The sequence below is a fragment of the Saccopteryx leptura genome, chromosome 10, assembly GCF_036850995.1.
Source record: "Saccopteryx leptura isolate mSacLep1 chromosome 10, mSacLep1_pri_phased_curated, whole genome shotgun sequence".
Taxonomy (NCBI): domain Eukaryota; kingdom Metazoa; phylum Chordata; class Mammalia; order Chiroptera; family Emballonuridae; genus Saccopteryx; species Saccopteryx leptura.
This window is the reverse complement of record NC_089512.1, coordinates 43,843,189-43,863,130: the sequence shown is the minus strand read 5'-3', so window position 1 is coordinate 43,863,130 and position 19,942 is coordinate 43,843,189. Positions and strand designations below refer to the sequence as shown.

The 19,942-nt window shown below is 37.8% G+C and overlaps 1 protein-coding gene across 4 annotated transcripts in view; it reads right to left on the bottom strand.

The window, feature by feature from the left end:
• Positions 1-19,942, bottom strand: part of PIK3CB (phosphatidylinositol-4,5-bisphosphate 3-kinase catalytic subunit beta) — a 213,666-nt gene that overhangs the window by 50,458 nt on the left and 143,266 nt on the right. For all 4 annotated transcript variants that reach the window (XM_066352040.1, XM_066352039.1, XM_066352043.1 and 1 more), the window contains 3 exons: positions 8,019-8,270; positions 5,442-5,538; positions 406-536 (listed from right to left, as the gene is read on the bottom strand). In XM_066352040.1, the coding sequence (XP_066208137.1) occupies positions 406-536; positions 5,442-5,538; positions 8,019-8,270 (480 nt within the window). The remainder of the gene's footprint in view (positions 1-405; positions 537-5,441; positions 5,539-8,018; positions 8,271-19,942) is intronic.

Sequence of the window (19,942 nt, the reverse complement as noted above, 5' to 3'; positions counted from 1 at the left end):
GAATACTAACTCTAATGCAGCAATGATTATGTCTTTAATCTCTGAACCAACATGCTGGAATGTTTCACTGTACACTTGACATGTTCCGAATTACATATAAATGCGTTTAGACTCCTTTTACATGGAAAAAATACCTCTGAGAACAATTATGATTTCCTCAGTTTATAAATGAGGAACTGAAAACCCAAAGCTAACGCACCTCACTTGGGCAGTGACAAAGCCAGGATAAAATAAAGTTGGCTCTTGCTCAGTGGTCTTTACACTGAACCAAGCTGTCAATTTCTGAGATGTTTGAAAATAGAAATAGAAGCAGACATGCAGAGCTTAAACTATAAACATAAAGAGAACCAGGAACAAATAACTCAATTATTTCATGTATACTGGTCTTTCAAATAATTAGCTTACCTTATCAAAGGGAGGGTAGTAATAAGGTTGTTTTTTATTCTCTGGGAATTTGATATGCAAAGCTGTTGCATTTTCAGTATATGGATTTGTTTGAACAGTTCCCATTGGATTCAACATTTCTTCAAGTTCATCTAAAATATGCAAATAATTTTGAGTATTAAAAATATATTTTTGAAACTAAAATTTTAATGGATTTCGACCATGAAAATGATTGAAAAAGTGTGCACCTAAGGACATCTGACAATTATATCAGTAGCCTCTAATTTTCCATTAATACTGGCAAAAAAATTGAATCTGAGTTGACATACATTTTTCAAATGAGAAAATTAACAAAAATCAATAGTACCTATCTTTTTCTTCAATGTGGTAAGTATTCTCAATTTTGAAAAAAAAAAACCAAAACTTAATTAAGGCCACCCAATGGTGGCACAGTGGACAGAGACCATCAACCTGGAACGCTGAGGTCCCAGGTTCAAAACCCTGAGGTTGCCAGCTTGAGTGTGGGATCACTAATATTATCCCATGGTCACTGGCTTGAGCCCAAAGGTTGCTAACTTGAAGCCCAAGGTCATTGGCTTGAGCAAGGGGTCACTGGCTCAGCTTGAGACCCTCAGTCAAGGCACATATGAGAAGCAATCAATGAAGAACTAAAAGTGACAAACTACAAGCTGATGCTTCACATCCCTCTCCCTTCCTGTCTGTCTGTCTGTCTCTCTCTCTCTCTCTCTCACACACACACACACACACACGCAGACACAGACAGAGACACACACACAAAATCAAAATAAAATAAACTTAATTAAAAATGCTCTGGCCCTAGCCAGTTGGCTCAGTCAGTTAGAGGGTCCTCTCAAAACGTCAAGGTTGGGGGATTCAATCCGACCAGTTAGGGAACATATGGGAAGTAACCAACGGGATTCTCAACTATGTGGAACAACAAAATGGAAGGACAAAATTAATGTCTTTCTCTCTCTCTCGCCCTCTTCATCTCTCTAAAGGCAATCAATTAAAAAAAATAATTTAATTTAAAAAATCAACTAGCCTGACCAGGTGGTGGCACATGATAGAGCATCGGACTGGGATGCTGAGGACCCAGGTTCGAGACCTCGAGGTAGCCAGCTTGAGCGCGGCCTCATCTGGTTTGAGCAAAGCTCTCCAGCTTGGACCCAAGGTCGCTGGCTCGAGCAAGGGATTACTCAGTCTGCTGAAGGCCTGCAGTCAAGGCACATATGAGAAAACAATCAATGAACAACTAAGGTGTCGCAACGAAAAAAAACTGATGATTGATGCTTCTCATCTCTCAGTTCCTGTAGTCTGTCCCTATCTATCCCCTCTCTTTGACTCTCTCTGTCTCTGTAAAAAAAAATAAAAAATAAAAATCAACCAATTAAAAATAAAAAGAAACTGCTCTCCCTTCACCAAAATTAGGTGGCTCATAGGAATTATTATTCCATCACTATAGATAAATTTTCTTAATCACATGAAATCTGATTTCCATGATCATCACAGTACTCAAACCAGTATTTTCAAAGTCAACAGTGACTTTATCCGGTAACTGCTGACTCAGTTAAAGACCTCCTCTGGTAGCTTCTACTGACACTCCCTTCACGTGGTACTCCTCTAATCTCACCAACTGCTTCTTCCTTCAAGGCACTTCTTCCTCTTCTCTACCCCTCTAAACACAGTACACTCACAGAATTGTGCATGGGAATCTTAGAGTTTCACTGATGTCATAAAACCCTGGAGTGTGTATAACTTTCAAATTTCATAGATAGGTAAACTGTTGAAGAGACATGAAATTCAAGAGGTAACAGAGTTATAGCAAGACAAGCTGAAGCCGCCCCTCTCTAAACTAATTTCTCTTCTTACTTTGTTTTTTTAACATTCTCTCAGTACTTCCTTAGAAAAGTTTGTCTAGGCCTAATGTCCAGATAGCATGCAAATTAGAATTCCTCCCCAAAGCTAGAAAACCTTTTTTAAAATTTACAAGTTCTAGGTAAACTTGCTCATCTCTTTAAATACATTCTCATCTCATAGATTCTATTTTCACTCTTTTGAAGCAATTTTTAGAATTTATACACCTCTAAAGCTGCCTTCTCAGCAAACTATGATCTTATATTTGTTAACTAGTAGCGTTATATTTACTTGTCTTACCAAATGCAACCTATCTAGTCAAATGTAGATTTTAGTACTCTTATCAGCCCTAAACTTATGGAGATAACCTTGCTTAAAAGTGATCGCAAAAAAGGCATCCTGATACATTACAAAAGGGAAGTACAAATTGGTACAACCTTTAAGAAAGCAGTTTGTGATTATTTACCAACATTACAAATATATTTATTCTTTGACTCAATAAACCCACCTCTGGGAATTTATCTTCGAAACCTACCTGGATATAAACAAGGTTATTCATTGTAACTGTTAAAACTATCAAAAGAGCCTGACCTGTGTTGGCACAGTGTATAGGGTCAATTTGGACACTGAGGTCCCAGGCTCAAAACTCCCGAGCTTGAGCGTGGGCTCATAGATATGATTCCATGGTCACTGGCTTGAGCCCAAACTTTGCTGGCTTGAGCAAGGAGTCCCTGGCTTGGCTGGAGCCCCAGGGTCAAGGCATATAGGAGAAGCAATCAATGAACAATTAAAAAGTGCCCACAATTACGAGCTGATACTTCTCTTCTTTCTCCCTTCCTGATTGTCTCTCTCTCAATAAAAGAAAACTATGAAAAGATAAAAAGATAAAAGGTAAAGGGGGCATAAATGGTGATGGAAGGAGACTTTACCTGAGCTGCTGAATACAAAATACAATATACAGGTAATATATTATAAAACTGTACACCTGACATTGGTTAATTTTATTAACCAATGTCATCTCAATAAAGTCAATAAAATTTTTTTTAAAAGAAGCCAGATACAAAAGGACAAATATTGTATGATTCCACTTATATAAAATAACGAGGAGGCAAACTCAAAGAGACAGAAAATAGATTAGAGATTACAAAAGTCTAGGAGTGGGAGGATTAGTGAGTTATGTTTTAATGGCTACAGAATTTCTGTTTGGAGTGAATAAAAAGTTTGGAAATGTACAACGGTGATAGTTATTCAACATTGCCACTTATTCAATTACTGCCACTTAATTGGACACCTAAAATGGTTAAAATAGAAATTCTTGTTATATATACTTTACCACAACTTAAAAATTTTTTTAATAATGTATTTAACTTAAAACCACTGAACTGTACACTTTAAATGGATGAATTGTGTTGTATGAGAATTATAGCTCAATAAAATTGTCTTAAAAGGAAAAAAAATATTTACCACATTTAAAAATTGGAATATTTCAAGAAAGAGATGAAAAGAAAAGCGCAACTCTGTTTAAAGAAGTAGCAGCAGCACTCTAGGTAGAAAGAAAAGGCTACAGGGGCAAGGAGCAGAACACTGCACAGAATATGCTACTTTATCGACTAATAGGGAGAAAAATAAAAATCTTCCTATTTCCTACTGTATACATGAAAAATGCTGGAAAGGCCCTGGCCGGTTGGCTCAGTGGTAGAGCATCGGCCTGGCGTGCAGGAGTCCCGGGTTCGATTCCCGGCCAGGGCACACAGGAGAAGCGCCCATTTGCTTCTCTACCCTCCCCCTCTCCTTCCTCTCTGTCTCTCTCTTCCCCTCCCACAGCCAAGGCTCCACTGGAGCAAAGGTGGCCCGGGCGCTGAGGATGGCTCCATGGCCTCTGCATCAGGTGCTAGAATGGCCCTGGTTGCAACAGAGCAACGCCCCAGATGGGCAGAGCGTCGCCCCCTGGTGGGCATGCCGGGTGGATCCCGGTCGGGCGCATGCGGGAGTCTGTCTGACTACCTCCCCGTTTCCAACTTCAGAAAAATACAAAAAAAAAAAATGCTGGAAAGAGAAAAAAGCAACCAATAAATGTGATTATATACTGTTTAATGATGACCTATGAACACTAGATGATAGATTATTTGTAGTTAATTTCTGGCTGGCTCTTACTGAGATAAATGTGGCAACTATGGAGCTGATACATACAGAGCAAATATGTTCATTATTATTTTTCATCTTACACTTTGTTAGAGATAAAGTTAACTTGATGGTATGCCAAGTTAATACCACCAAAAATTTTTCTAAAAATACCGGTCAAGTTGCTTGATGATTCTGGAGAACATGTATGAATCTAAACTAAAGACTTTCAAAAAAATATATTGCTGGAATGCACAATTTTTACTCTAAATGTGAAACTATAGTTCCTCTTAAGAAATATGTACCTGCACACTGCTCTCCTATATTTGGGGATTAATGTGATTAGTGAAAATTATGGGAAGTACACGCAGGAAAGGACAGGAATATGCACCCACACAAAATATTAGGTGACAAGTGGATAAACATGTCCACAAATAACTAACTATAATTTATGTCCAAAACAATTATATGAGTGTGCATGTGTGTCCGCTAAAACAAATCCTAGGACTTTGTACAAATCCTAGGTTTGAGCCAATTAAGTAAGACTGACAGAGCATTACTTTCCCCATCTGTAAAACGAAGATCAAACAACCAGTGACCTGGTAAGGGTATTTTAAGTTGTATTTGAAAAATATAGGCATGTAGAAGGTGCCCTTCTTAGCTCAAATTTCAGGCTAATGCCTATAAAAAAAAAAGTGCTTTTACTATTTTTCCCCATATTAGTGAATGTTACTTCTAATATAGAAATTTAGTACAACTAGAAGCAGTAAGCAATAAAGAAAAAACAATGTTATAAAAAGACAGTATTCCTAGGACAATTTCTCAAAAACCTATAAATATGAAAGGTTTACAGTGAGAACACACTGACTGAAGTAACAATATATGCAGATACAAATCACATTTGAATATATTAAAATATGAAAATTTATTTTAAAATAATAAAGATACAAAATGATTGTTTCTTTACTAAACTGAAAGAATATTGAGCCATAAAGAAACATTATTTAGCCCACATGCTAAAATTTAGTCTTTAACACTAACAACTAGGAAGTAAAGCTTACCAGGAAATGAAGACCAGCTGTGCAACATTATGTCACCAGTTCTCAACTGTCCTTTAAAGTCAAAAACCATCGTATTTACCCATGCTACAGGATAATGCTGTGAAAAAAGATAGCATTGCATAAATATGTTAAGAATGAACTTTAGGTTGTGAACATGTACATGCCCTTTTGTTTCAATAATCTTAGGTCTAGAAATTTCTAGAGTTCTAGATAATTTCTCAAAACAAACAAACAAAAATCAAAATAAACCCAAGATGTACATTGTAAAATGTTCAACACCTTTACAATGGTTGAAGAAAAGCCTAAAAGCCAATTAAAGTTTAACAATAAAATAGTATATCCAAAACATGGAGTGTCTGTTATATAGCCATTGAAAATGATGAGGAACTTTTCACCTGACCAGGTGATGGCACAGTGGATAGAGCATCGACCTGGAACACTGAGGGCCCACGTTCAAAACCCTGAGATCACCAGCTTGAGCACAAGCTCATCAGGCTTAAGCATGAGCTCACCAGCTCCAGAAAGTTGCTGGCTTGAGCTCAAAGTCCACGGGCTTAAGCAAGGGGTCACTGGCTCGACTGGAGGTCCCCAGTTAAGGCACATATCAGAAAGCAATCAATGAACAACTAAGGTACCCCAACTATGAGATCATGCTTCTCATCTTCGTCTCTCTCCTTTACTGTCTCTGTCAGTCCCTATCCCTCAAAAAAAAAAAAAAAAAAAAAAAAAAGGAAAAGAAAATGATGAAGAACTTTTAATGATTCAAGAAAATATTCATAATTATTGTCACGTTATATACAGAGCTTTCACGATATATAACTAGGAGAAGGCAATGTCCCTAGGAATTACAGATTTTATTTATATTTCTAAATAGGAAGCACCAAGCTGACAGGACTTTTATGTAAATACTTAGCCTAATTAACTAGGTCAGTGTATCAAAAACCTTATAAATACTTAAATGCTTTGAGTAAAATTCTATATAAATAAAAAATAAAAACACCAAAGAAAGTAATTTTTCTGTGACTTTTTCATGAAAAAAAAATTTTTTTTGGTATTTTTCTGAAGTTGGAAACGGGGAGGCAGACAGACTCCCGCATGCGCCTGACCAGGATCCACCAGGCATACCCACCAGGGGGCAATGCTCTGCCCATCTGGGGCATTGCTCTTTTGTAACCAGAGCCATTCTAGCGCCTGAGGCAGAGGCCATAGAGCCATCCTCAGCGCCTGGGCCAACTTTGCTCCAAAGGAGCCTTGGCTGCGGGAGGGGAAGAAAGAGACAGAGAGGAAGGAAAGGGGGAGGAGTGGAGAAGCAGATAGGCACTTCTCCTGTGTGCCCTGGCCGGGAATCGAACCCAGGACTCCTGCACGCCAGGCCAACACTCTACCACTGAGCAACCGGCCAGGGCCCTGTATTTTTATTTTTTTATTTTTCTGAAGTTGGAAATGGGGAGGCAGTCAGACAGACTTCTGCATGTGCCCGACCAGGATCCACCCAGCACGCCCACCAGGGGGCAATGCTCTGCCCATCTGGGGCATCACTCTGTTGCAACCAGAGCCACTCTAGCGCCTGAGGCAGAGGCCACAAAGACATCCTCAGTGCTGGGGCCAACTTGGCTCCAATGGAGCCTTGGCTGCGGGAGGGGAAGAGAGAGACAGAGAGGAAGGAGAGGGGGAGGGGTGGAGAAGCAGATGGGCACCTCTCCTATGTGCCCTGACCGGGAATCGAACCTGAGACTCCTGCACTCCAGGCCGACGCTCTACCACTGAGCAAACCGGCCAGGGCCCATGAAAATCTTTAAAGAAATTATAATAACCAGAGAAAATACTTTCTGATGTTAAGAATAGGATACAAATTCAGGCAGATAAATGTAGTAATCAAGTTCATTTAAGATATAAAATTCAACGTCCCCATCTCTCAAAATAAAAACAAACAATACTTTTCATAAAGAAAAAAGGTTCTCTTAACTAAAAATATTAAATGGGAAAGATTATGAGGAAAAAAATCCACCATCCTTTGCCCACTATTTCAAAATTGAAGAAACTGAAAACTAACTCATTTGACAGTTAAAAAAAAAGCAAAATGAAATTACTAGTCTTTATTTCACTTAATGTGAATATTCACATACTTCTTGTTAATGATTTGTTTAATAACAGATTTGAGTCTCTGGCCCCACAACGTGCTTTGAATAAAGTACACTCTATTATCTTACTAAAATGCACAAAATTCCGAATTCTCCAACATATGTGGCATCCGGGATCTCAGTTAAGAGACTGTGGACCTGTAATTTTTAGAATTTATTCATTCTTTTTCATCTTTATCTCCTATAAATATATATTTATAATAGAGTACTTATATTATGACATTTACTAAAATAAATTTTCCAAAAGAGAAATGAATAACATGACATAAAAAGGGAGAGTTATAGTCTTTTTGAAATCAGTTCTTAGGGAGAAAAGTCATATACGTAATTTCACTTATATTAATTATGTCAAAGGGTCTTAAAATTATTACATTATAATATTATTTCATTAAGTTATTCCATTTTTAAAAAATTTTAGAAGTTAATATGTAGTTACCACTTTCCCAGATTTCCTGATGGTCTGATATTTAGAGGCATTAATTGTTTTAGTTGATTTCTTCGTTTTCACTTTATCTAAAACTGCATAAATAGCAAAACATAATCTTGCCATTCGTGGCAGATCACAAGTATTAATATCAAATTCCAGTGGTTCATTCCAAATATGATCGTTTTTCCCTGATATCTCTGAGCTGACGATGGTTTTACACAGGAGTTCAGTACCATGAAAAAGGCCAGCCCTGACATGAACCTATGAGAGAGACAAAAACAAATACAGAATCATGAGTACTGCACAAAGAACGAACCTCTAATTTTGGAGAATTAAGAAACATACTGGGAGAAGGAGCACATCAACTCCAGAAAAGACTATTGCCCACAGCCTGACTAGGCGGTGGTGCAGTGGATAGAGCATCACACTGGGATGCAGAGGACCCAGATTTGAAACCTCAAGGTCGCTGGCTTGAGCGCAGACTCACCAGCTTGAGTGTGGGGTCAGACATGACCCAAAGGTCACTGGTTTGAAGCCCAAGGTCATTAGCTTGAGCAAGGGGTCAATTGCTCTGCTGTAGCCCCCCACCCCCTGCAGTCAAGTCACATATGAGAAAGCAATCAATGAACTAAGGTGCCACAACGAAGAACTGATGCTTCTCATCTCTCCCCTTCCTGCTTGTCTGTCCTTCTCTCTGTCTCTCTTGCTTAAAAACAACAACAAAACAAACAAAAAACTACACTGCTCACAAAAATTAGGGGTTCAAGAAATGTGCAGCTACTCCAGTACTTTCAGGCTTTTGTACAGTGTATTTTCACCAATGAAATAAAAGTTGGTTTTGCATCTCATTTGCATAATCAAACTTTCTTTGACTTGTTGCTTGCTTTTGATGTTCTTGTTTAATAAAAAATAAAATCAAAGGCTTTTTTTATTGCTTCATATTCATTTTGAAATATCCCCTAATTTTTGTGAGCAGTATTATTTGCCCACTAATGCAATAGACTGTAGTTAATCAGTACACTATTAACTAAACTAACTGTTCAACCTATTTTCACTTACTAAGTAAGTAGACCAGCTAAAAAATGCCAGGGGTCTCAAAGGTATAAATAGATCTGAAGAAACCAAGACCAGAGGTATAAAAACTACTATCATATACTTCCTTTCACTGACTTCAAAACTTGGGGGCCTTGTCTTGCTCTTCTGTATAGTTGGGAAGGGATGAATAAAATGTCCCTTCTAAAAAAAAAAAAATGTCCCTTCTTTCTACTTTCTACTTTCTAAATAATTGTATAAATTGGTCATTATAAGTAGTCAACTAAAGATACTCTGTCCATATTTATGATTATTCTACATCACTGTCTTTTGATTTTTCCAAAGATTCAAGTCCAGAGTGATGTCAGACATATGTTAAATATCCCAGAAAATTTTAGTCTATAATTTTTTGAAAAGACATGATCTAATAATTATCTCCAATATAAAGATAAGTGGTAAAAGATCTAAAAGCAATCCTAGAACAGAGACTGACTCAATTAACTATATTAAATGTTTTTTACATCAATTATTCAGATGAGGTACTAGCTCAGAGTAGTACTCAAATATCTATGTAGAATTCTTTAGGATTGAGTTCCTTAAATTTAAAACCAAAAAAACCCCCCTTAAAATTAAAAAAGAACTTTAAGATTTATTGATTTGGGGGAGATGAAAGAGAGGGAGACAAATTGTAGGGTGGAGCATCAAGTCATAGTAGTTGCTTCTCTATGTGCCTTGACCAGGCAAGACCAGAGTTTGAACCGGCGACCTCTGCATTTCAGGTCAATGCTCTAACCACTGAGAACCCCAGGTTTGGCCCTTAAAATAAAAATATTGACTTGTTACAAGAGTTACTATGATGCTGTGGCTGGGTAGCTTAGTTGGTTAAAGCATCATCACGATGTGCCAAGGTTGTAGGCTCGATCCCTAGTCAGGACACCTGGGTACATAATAAGAATCAACCAATGTGAATGCATAAATAAGTGGAACAACAAACTGATGTGTTTCTTTCTCCCTCTCTCTCATTCTCCCCTGAACTCTTTCTCTCCCGCCCACCTCTCTCTAAAATTAATAAAAAAATATTTTTAAAGAGTTACTATACTAATATTGAGAAGATAAATACACAATATTTATGTTATCTATAGATATTAAAACATTTTAAATAGTGATATATAATTTTGAATACTGATACTAACAATTTTAAAAATTATTATAACCCTGGCCAGTTTGCCCAGTGGATAGTGTGTCGGCCCAGCATGCAGACATCCTGGGTTCAATCCCCATTCAGCGACCATGTGCTTCTCTCTCCCTTCTATTCCTCCTTCTCTCTTTCCCTCTTTCAGCCAGTAGCTCGACTGGTTCCTGCGTCAGACTCAGGCGCTGTGGATAGCTCAGCTTATTTGAGCATCGGCCGCAAATAGGGGTTGCCAGGTGGATCCCAGTTGGGGCACATGCCAGGAGTCTATCTCTCAATCTCCCCTCTTGCCACTTAAAAAAATTATTATAGATGTATTTGTAATATATCACAATTATGAGTATAAAATCTATTAAAATAATTGAATGCTATACTAACAGAAATAAAACTATAGACTAGCCTGACTGGTGGTAGCACAGTGGATAGAGCATCGACCTGGGACACATTGAGATTCCAGGTTCAAACCCCTGAGGTCACTGGCTTGAGCATGAGACCCTTGACATGATCTCATGGTCACTGGCTTGAGAACCAAGATCGCTGGCTTGAGCAAGGGGTCACTCACTCTGCTGGAGCCCCCCAGTCAAGGCACATATGAGAAGTAATCAATGAACAACTCAAGTGATGCAACTACAAGTTGATGCTTCTTATCTCTCTCCCTTCCTGTCTCTTCTCTCTCTCTCTCTCTCTCTCACACACACACACACACACACAAAACAAAACAAAACAAAAACAAAAACAAAACACAAAAATCTCACCAAACCTATAGACTAATAGACTATACACTTCATAATGTGGGAGGGAAAGAATGGCTTACTTTAATAAATACTATTCATTAATCTAACTACTACAAAATAAATACAAATGGATAAACATTTTTCAAACAATAAAAAGCAAATTAAAAAGAAGAATTGTTAAAAAGCAATCAGAATAACTAGTGAAGCTGAGTGATGGGTTCATGGAAGTTGATTATATTATTCTCCCTACGTTTGTGAATGTTCAAAATTTTCCTTAAACAATCTGTTAAAGAAGAAAATTATTTACTCCAAATACAGATTATTATATATAACATAGTAAGAATTAAAGGAATAGGGTAAGGACTAAAGTAATAGGGTAAAAAATAGGGTAAAGTAACATAGTAAGGATTAAACTAACAAAAAATTATTAAAACATGCAGTCAACTCTCAGGCCAATAGAAATTGTTATCTAAACACACAGCTGATTCCCTTAAACTTCACAGGAAAGGGACTATTCATCTTGCTCCCATTTCCCAAGCATGAAGACTTTCTTCCTTTGCTCCTCTGCATGGGAAACATCTACCTCCACAGCCCCCAGCAGGCTATAAACCTATGCAAGTCTTATTATCAAACTCAAACTAAAAGCTTCCTTAGAATCTAACTATAATCACCTATATTTTTCTACCATAGTACGAATGGAACCAGCATTTACTTAGACACTCTATGTCTCTTACTTTCAGTACATCATTATGCCTTGCATACACAGGAAAAATTATTTGCAATGCAATATTTAATGAAAAATGAAATAAAATACTATATATACTCATTAAAAGTACATTCACATTTTCACTATGTGAGGAAAGAATATGAATAAAATTATTTTACATTAAGTAGGGTAGCAAGAATATTGTTGACCTTGGATTTTATTTCATAATATTACAGTATTTTTTAAATATTTAAAAATTAAGATTCTAGAAAGTATCACACAGAATAGCTAGCTGAATGATCTACATTTAAGATCCTATACACAGACATAATACCAAATGTCCACAATCAATCCAAATCACTCAACTTAATAAAGTAGATAAAAATAAAAATGACATTTTTGGAATTTTTTTTTGTTGTGTGTGTGACAGAGAAAAAGAGAGAGGGACAGATAAGAACAGACAGGCAGAAAGGGAGAGAGATGAGAAGCATCAATTCCTTATTGCAGCACCTTAGTTGTTCATTGATTGCTTTCTTGTATGTGCCTTGAGTAGGGAGCTATAGCAGAGCGAAGTGACTCCTTGCTCAAGCCAGCAGCCTTGAGGGCTCAAGCTGGTGACCATGGTCAGGCTGGTCAGGCTGAAATTAATTTTTTTAAACAACCATTCTAGGTTTTCTCCCTCTTTTTAAGTAGTTTCGAGATTGAGCCTGCCAGGCAGTGGCAGAGTGGATTGAGAGTGGGATTGGGATGCAGAGAACCCAGGTTTGAAACCCCAAGGTTCCGGCTTGAGTGCGGGTTCACCTGGCTTGAGCGTGGGATCATAAACATGACCCCATGGTCGCTACCTTGAGCAAGGGGTCACTTGCTTTGCGGTAGCCCCCCAGTCAAAGCACATATGAAAAGTAATTAATGAACAACTAAGGTGCCGCAATGAAGAAGTGATGCTTCTCATCTCTCTCCCTTCCTGCCTGTCTGTCTGTCCCTATCTGTCCCTCTGTCTCTGTGACAAAAAAAAAAAAAAAAAGAGAAAACAGATTGAGCAGCCGGAGCCTTAAGTAATCTCTGTTTAAGTTCATGTCTCTAAACTATCTTACTATTTCACAATGTTCCCTGAAATTAGACTAAAAGTCTGGGGACTTTCATTTGTAGTTTGAAAGAATATGGTAAGATTAATTAAAAAGAAGAATTCATATAACAGTACTTTTAGGAAATCTCTTTATCTAACTTTATACTATACTTAAAGTATCTAAACTATGAGCAAGTGAAAATATTAGTATTTTTAACAGACAAGACAGAATAGGAATAAGAGAAAGCATATTGACACACAATTTCTCATTTTCGTAATTACTTTATTTACAAAAGAAAAACTTAGTTGCCTATAAGAACCATAAAACGATTATTTTCTAAGCAATTTTAAAATGGCTGCATCATGCCCTGTTTGGGCATGACCCAATGTGCCAACGATGTGCGTTCAATCCCTGGTCAGGGCACATGCAAGAATCAACCAGTGAATGCATGAATTAGTGGAACAACAAATTAATGTTTCTCTCTTCCTCCCTACCTTCCATTCTCTCTCTCTCTAAAAATCAATTAAAAAAACAAAAACAAAAAGCCATAGACAGCCCAGTACAGCTTGAGTCACAAGGTGCTTGGGTTGTAGTGGCTAACAGTTATAAGACCACTTTTTCCCTTGGCGGGGGGGGGGATGCGTGAGTAAAAGGTAAGGTGTGAAAATAGAGACAAGAAGAGCGGTGGGAAGGCTGCTGCTGTACTTTAGGGAGACAGTAAAGACTAGTACTATGACAGTCAGAAGACAAAGGAAAAAATGGAGGGTAAAGGATATTAATAAGGTAGGATCAACAGTGAGTGATCAATTGATTAGATTTGATAGGTCAGACAGGGACAACTCTAGCTGCTTTACCAAACATAATAGAAAAAGCAGTCAAAGGGGGGAAAAGAATGAATTGGGGAAGTTAGATAAAAGTTGGCTTTAGAAATGTATATGAAAATAAAAGTATGGAACTGAAGAGATATCTAGTCTACAGGCAAAAGCTTGAGACTCATATGCAAAGGCAGTACAGTTGTGGGGTTTTTTATTTCAATTTTCTTACAAAGAAGTTATCAGTAATTGTTCCCCAAGAACTGAAGAATACCCGGTACGAGGAAAACATTAAGAGGTGTTGAGGCAGGACCCACATGTCTGAAGCAAATAATCCATCTAACTGCATTCCTTGACCTCAAAAGCTGCATGTATTTCCTCTCCTTCCCCTCAGCTATATGATCCCACAGAAACACTCCCCTACCCTCTCTAAAGCCTCCATTTCAATGGCCAACACCTCCCCAGCTTTCTGTCAGCTTTGTCTGCCTTTGCCCTCCCCCAAACTCTCTGTCAAGTGCCTGTCTTTCCCTGTCATACTCATCTGAAGCTCATGCTCTGAATAAAACCAACTGCCTGCCTTTGGTCCATGCCAAATGTTTTTGGACAAACCAACACCATGACTGACCAATCACAAATGTAAAATTATTCTTTCATCACTGCAAAAACTATTTACTGGTACCTTTCTTTCACATCTGAAAACTTCCATAGCCATTACCTATCTTCTGAGATGAGCCTCCCTCACAGTCAATAAAAACAAAAAAATAATTAAAAAAAAATTTTTTTAAATAATTTTAAAACCCTATTTAACCTATTTTTGTGGTCAGATTTTCTGTTACTTGAAGATAATAACATGCTCTGAAGAATATCTCCTGTCAACCTATTCTATTTAGGAGCTATAGAACACTGGAACAAAGAAATGATTCACTATTATTTATAAGATAAAAAAAGCATAAGGAAGATCAAATTATGCACCTAATATAAAAATCAGAATCCAATACTTGCAAAATAGATACATATTTGTCATAAATTATAAAGTTGTGGGTGGGACAGATGGAGGATGGAGTTGTTGGGATAAAGCAGAGGGCTTAAAAGAGTATTTTTCTTCCCCAAAAATATACATCTGACAGTTCACAAATCTCCATGTGAAGATGTATAAAGGAGGGAAGGCTGGTGGTTGTCATCTATTAGAAACATGATTCCTGCTTAGAAACTTCATGTCCACAATAAAACTATTTTAATTTTACTTTAGGTTCAGTTGATGATCAAAGTATACATGCTTTGTCCTCATATACATAACTGACTTTAAATGACCACAGCAAAGTCTCTGCTGCCTAATCCTTACCCTAAATTCAGTTTTGAGTAAAAATATACATAGAGGTGCTGGCTGTTTGGTTCAGTGTTAGAACATCTTCCCGGTGTGTGGATGTCTTGGGTTAGATTCCCACCCGATCAGGGCACACAGGAGAAGCAACCATCTGCTTCTCCACCCCTCCCACTTTCCATTCTCTCTCTCTCTCTGTCTCTTTCCCTTCTGCAGCCATGGCTTGATTGGTTCAAGTGCATCAGCTCCAGGCACTGGAGATGGCTCTGTGGAGCCTCTATCTCAGGCACTAAAAATAGCTCAGTTGTGAATATGGCCCCAGATGGTTAGAACATTGGTCTCAGATGGGAGTTGCCAGGTGGATCCTGGTCAGGACGCATGTGGGAGTCTATCTCCCCCCCTCCCAACTTGGAAAAGAAAAAAATTCAAAAACACATATACAGAGAATTTCCTAAAAGGCACACCTATATTTCTTAGGAAAGTCCAAATTATTACTACTCAATTAAGAATACACCATCACATGGTTGAGTCAAGTACTCACACTGAACTATTTTGGTTTCTGTAGAATGACTTTTCCTGAAGTATACTATCAATATATTTTTAAGTCCACCCAGTAAAACATATTATAAGTGACAATTATGTGAAACATTATTTTATCTACTATAATGATGCTGTCAGTGTTGTTGCACTGTATCACCCACCGTGTCTCCTTCATAAGGAACTGTGAACCATCTCTCAACGTACAGTATCAAGATGAGCTACAAACACATGAGTGACTAGTTTGTTTTTATCTTAGGAGATTCTGAATATTGTAACCAATAATGCTTTCTTTGTTTTGACTACCAGTTGTACTGTAAGCTGAGAGCAAAACTTGTAGTCCATACATCAAGCAATTACACAGATTCTTATTACTATATATACATATCTATTGTAATCTTATTCCACACTTTTCTGGCCATTAAATTATCAATTATTTTTTAAAAAGTCAAAATTTTGTATATTTTGTGTGTGTATGTATGTGTGAGTGTGCGTGCCTGTGCATGTGTGCGCATGCGTGCAAGTGTGCTTGCCTCAAATCATTTGTGAAATGAGATAAGGTTAACTGTAATTTAAATAAAACATACATAAAACATGTTTTACATCTTTTGTATGAATGGAAGTTAGAAATTTTAGAATAAAAATTACATTCAATTCTCATTCTCAGTGACCTTAAAGACTTTAAGTCTAAAGGTGAATTAGTAAGGTAAATAGTATTTTTGTATATGGACTACTAATAATATTTTATTCAGAAAAATTAAGTTTGAAGAATGAATTATTGTTCAATGTTATTGTGATAAAGCCAAGATACTTATAATAAATAGCTGAGCTTAAAAATAGAGAAATACAAACAAGCTCACTATGTAATATGTACTCAATAAATGTTAATATTTTAAAAAATGCTAGTTATGGCCTGACCTGTGGTGACGCAGTAGATAAAGCGTCAACCTGGAAATGCTGAGGTCGCCGGTTCGAAACCCTGGGCTTGCCTGGTCAAGGCACATATGGGAGTTGATGCTTCCAGCTCCTCCCCCCTTCTCTCTCTCTGTCTCTCCTCTCTCTCTCTCTGTCTCTCCCTCTCCTCTCTAAAATGAATAAATTTTTAAAAAATGATAGTTATAATTCCATCACCAACTTCTGGCAAAATTCTGACATAGGAATGAAGTAAATTTATGGATCAGCTGGCTATAAAGCTCAAAAAAATATGATGAATAGAGAAGTCCTATATTAGCTATAAACAGAAACAGTAATAGCTGTGATCTGGAAAAGAATAACAATAACGAATGAGTCTAACATGGGTATGGTAACACTAACTAAAAAGGGACCTTGCACATTCTGAAGAAATTGCTGAAATATTCATTATCTAATAGTCAAAGTATAATCTACTTAAGACCAAGTCATTAAAACTATGTCTACTTGAGAAATCCCCTTAAAAGCTTAAACTGGATACATGGTTAAAAACAAATAAGAGTAGAAAAAAATAATCTATATTTAAAAATTAAAAAAAAAAATTGTGTTTTTCGAACTAAAAATATCTCATGGTATCAGATATTTAAAAGGTTTTGTTTTGAGAGAAATCAGTAAGAAAAACCATTCTCTAAACTTCTATCATGTGAAATTTTGTCAATATTGTCCCACTTCCTGATCCTTGGCCTAGATCACCTTCCGGTTCTGAAAAGTTAAGAATTTTAAAGCACCTTTATGCTTAACACAGTCACACTGTATTTTATTGTCCGACTGTAGTAAACTTCCAAAGAGATACTTTTTCGCAAGCCCCAGAACACATGGAAAGCAAGAGAAGACAGGCTTTACTGTGCAGAGGCCTTACCGCTACGCCACAGCAAGGACATGCCAACCTACAGACTGTATTCTTGAACTCATCGATTAAGAATGTTCTGTGCTGCACAAGATATAATACTTTTTCTCAACATCAACACCTAACTTCTTTCTTGTTCAGCAATATGGCCAAAATTCACTACATTTTGCCTTTAGATATTAGACACCAAAATATTAATAATAATAATAATAATAATGTAGCCAAAATAGTAGGCTGAAATTCTCATGGTTTCATGAAGTACATTGCTTTGTCAAGAGTCAGATTTGCCTGACCTGTGGTGGCGCAGTAGATAAAGCACTGACCTGGAATGCTGAGGTTGCCAGCTTTAAAGTGGGATCATGGTTGCTGACTTGAAGCTCAAGGTTGCTGGCTGAGCCAGGGGTCACTGGCTCAGCTAGAGACCCCCACCCTCTATCAAGGCACTTATGAGAAGCAATCAATGAACAACTAAAGTGTTGCAACTACAGGTTGATGCTTCTCATCTTTCTCTCCCCCACTAAAAAAGAAAAAAAAAATGATTAAGATGCAATTTCTTTACTCAGGTTACATATATAATATTTTAACAGGTTAGGAGTGCTGAGACCCACGTAACTAGGCTATGATGTGTTATGATTTATGATTACAGTAATTGTGATATACAAGGTGTATCTATCTGGCCTTGGAACTCTTGGGTTTATCCTCTTTGGGGTGCTCTTAGAGCTCCTTGAATCCATTCCAATGTTTATATAACTTTTGCCAACTTTGGAAAGCTCCCAGTGATAATTTCTTTAGACAGTTTTTCTGAACTGTACTTTCTTTTCTTTCTGGGATTGAGATTTCACAAATGTTAGACCTTCCGATGCTTTCACAGGCTCTGCAGCTTTTTTCTCCTTCCTTATGATTTTCCTCTCAGTCCTTTCTCATTACCATTCCATTATTGAGTTCATTCAGTGAGCTTTTTAAATTACAGGTTTTTATTTGTTTGGGGGTGGGGTGGACGGACAAATAGGGACAGACAGACAGGAAGGGAGAGAGATGAGTAAAATATAGAAAAAAAAGCCCTTAGCATAAATAATTTTGGGCAGAACTTACTTTCTCTAAAACGAAACTTTTAGCAGAACTTACCTTTTCTTTTTTTTAAATTTATTTTTATTCATTTTAGAGAAGAGAGAGAGAGAGAGATAGAGAGAGAGAAGGGGGGGAGGAGCAGGAAGCATCAACTCTCATTATATGCCTTCTTGACTGGGCAAGCCCAGGTGACCTCAGCATTTCAGGATGATGCTTGATCCACTGCGCCACTGCAGGTCAGGCCAGAACTTACTTTTTCTATAAAGACTCCCTATTCCTGGCCTTGAGGCTGGTCTCCCAGACTGTGGCCTTGAGCTAGCTTTGCAAAGTTGCAGGTGTTCTCAGAATGTTTCTCCCTGAATTAACCCTATAGATAAACATTGTAAGAAAGCTTCTTTCACTGCTTTGTCCTACTGCTATGCTTCCTCTCCTCCCCACTCCTCAGTCAGTATGTAATTTTTCCTTTAAAGCTAGTCCCAGACTGTAGTCAGGACCACACTGATTTGAGCCACTTAGGTCTCCATGAGGTCATGCACCAGCATTAAAGACTCCTTGATTTCTTAATTTGGCTACTTGATTGTGTGCAGCAAGATCTCTGTTTCTCGCTGTTTTGATATAACAATGAGAAGCATGAACTCATAGTTGCGTCACCTTAGTTGTTTACTGATTGCTTTCTCATATGTGCCTTGACCCAGGGGGCTCCAGCCTGGCCAGTGACCCTTTGCTCAAGCCAGAGACCTTGGGCTTAAGGCCAGCAACCTTTTGGTCTCAAGCCAGCAACTATGGGATGATGTCTATGATCCCACACTCAAGCCAGCAGAAACTGCATGCTCAAGCTGGTGAGCCCATGCTCAAGCTGGATGAACCTGTGCTTAAGCCTGCAACCTTGGGTTTCAAATCTGAGTCCTCAGTATACCAGGCTGATGCTCTATCCACTGCACCACCTCTTGGTCAGGCTAAATTATAGTTATCTTATTTTTCATTTCTAAATTTTCCATTTGGCTCCTCCTTATACCTTCTACTTCTTACATGATTAAGTTCAGGCTGTAAGTTCCAACAAACGTATAAGCTGTGTTTCCATTACCAGTTCAGTGTTCAAATCCTTTACAGGGCTATTTGGATCTGTCCTATATGTTCACCATACAGGAACCAGTATGAGTGCTGGGTGGTGGTTTATGGCACAGTTCAGTTCTCAAAGTATATAGGTGGTTAAGACTCAGATCCATAATGAACAGCTCAAGGATAAACATATAAGCATTTAAAGGGGTTGCTTTCCCAAGCTCCTCCCACTGTGCATACATCCAAGTATTTTTTGGTTGCCTGGGGCTCCCCTTTTTTTGTCACTAAGCCAGAAAACTGAGGTTCTATTCACCCACACTTCCGGCAATTATGCCAAACAGTAGAAAGACAGACAGGAGAGGAGGGGAGAAAGAAAATCAGTGAGGATTTACCACTTTCTCTTGAGACTACAACTCCTCTAACCAGAAAGGAAGGTTCAATTCTGCATTTTAAGTCTGTCCCCACTGCTGCTGCTGCTGCCACAGCCACCACTGCTACTGCTGCCATGGGATTTCTTAGAGACTGGGGCAAATGAGAACAGAGAAAAGAAAGAAAACAAAAAAGAGGAATGAAATAGGGAGAGCTTTCT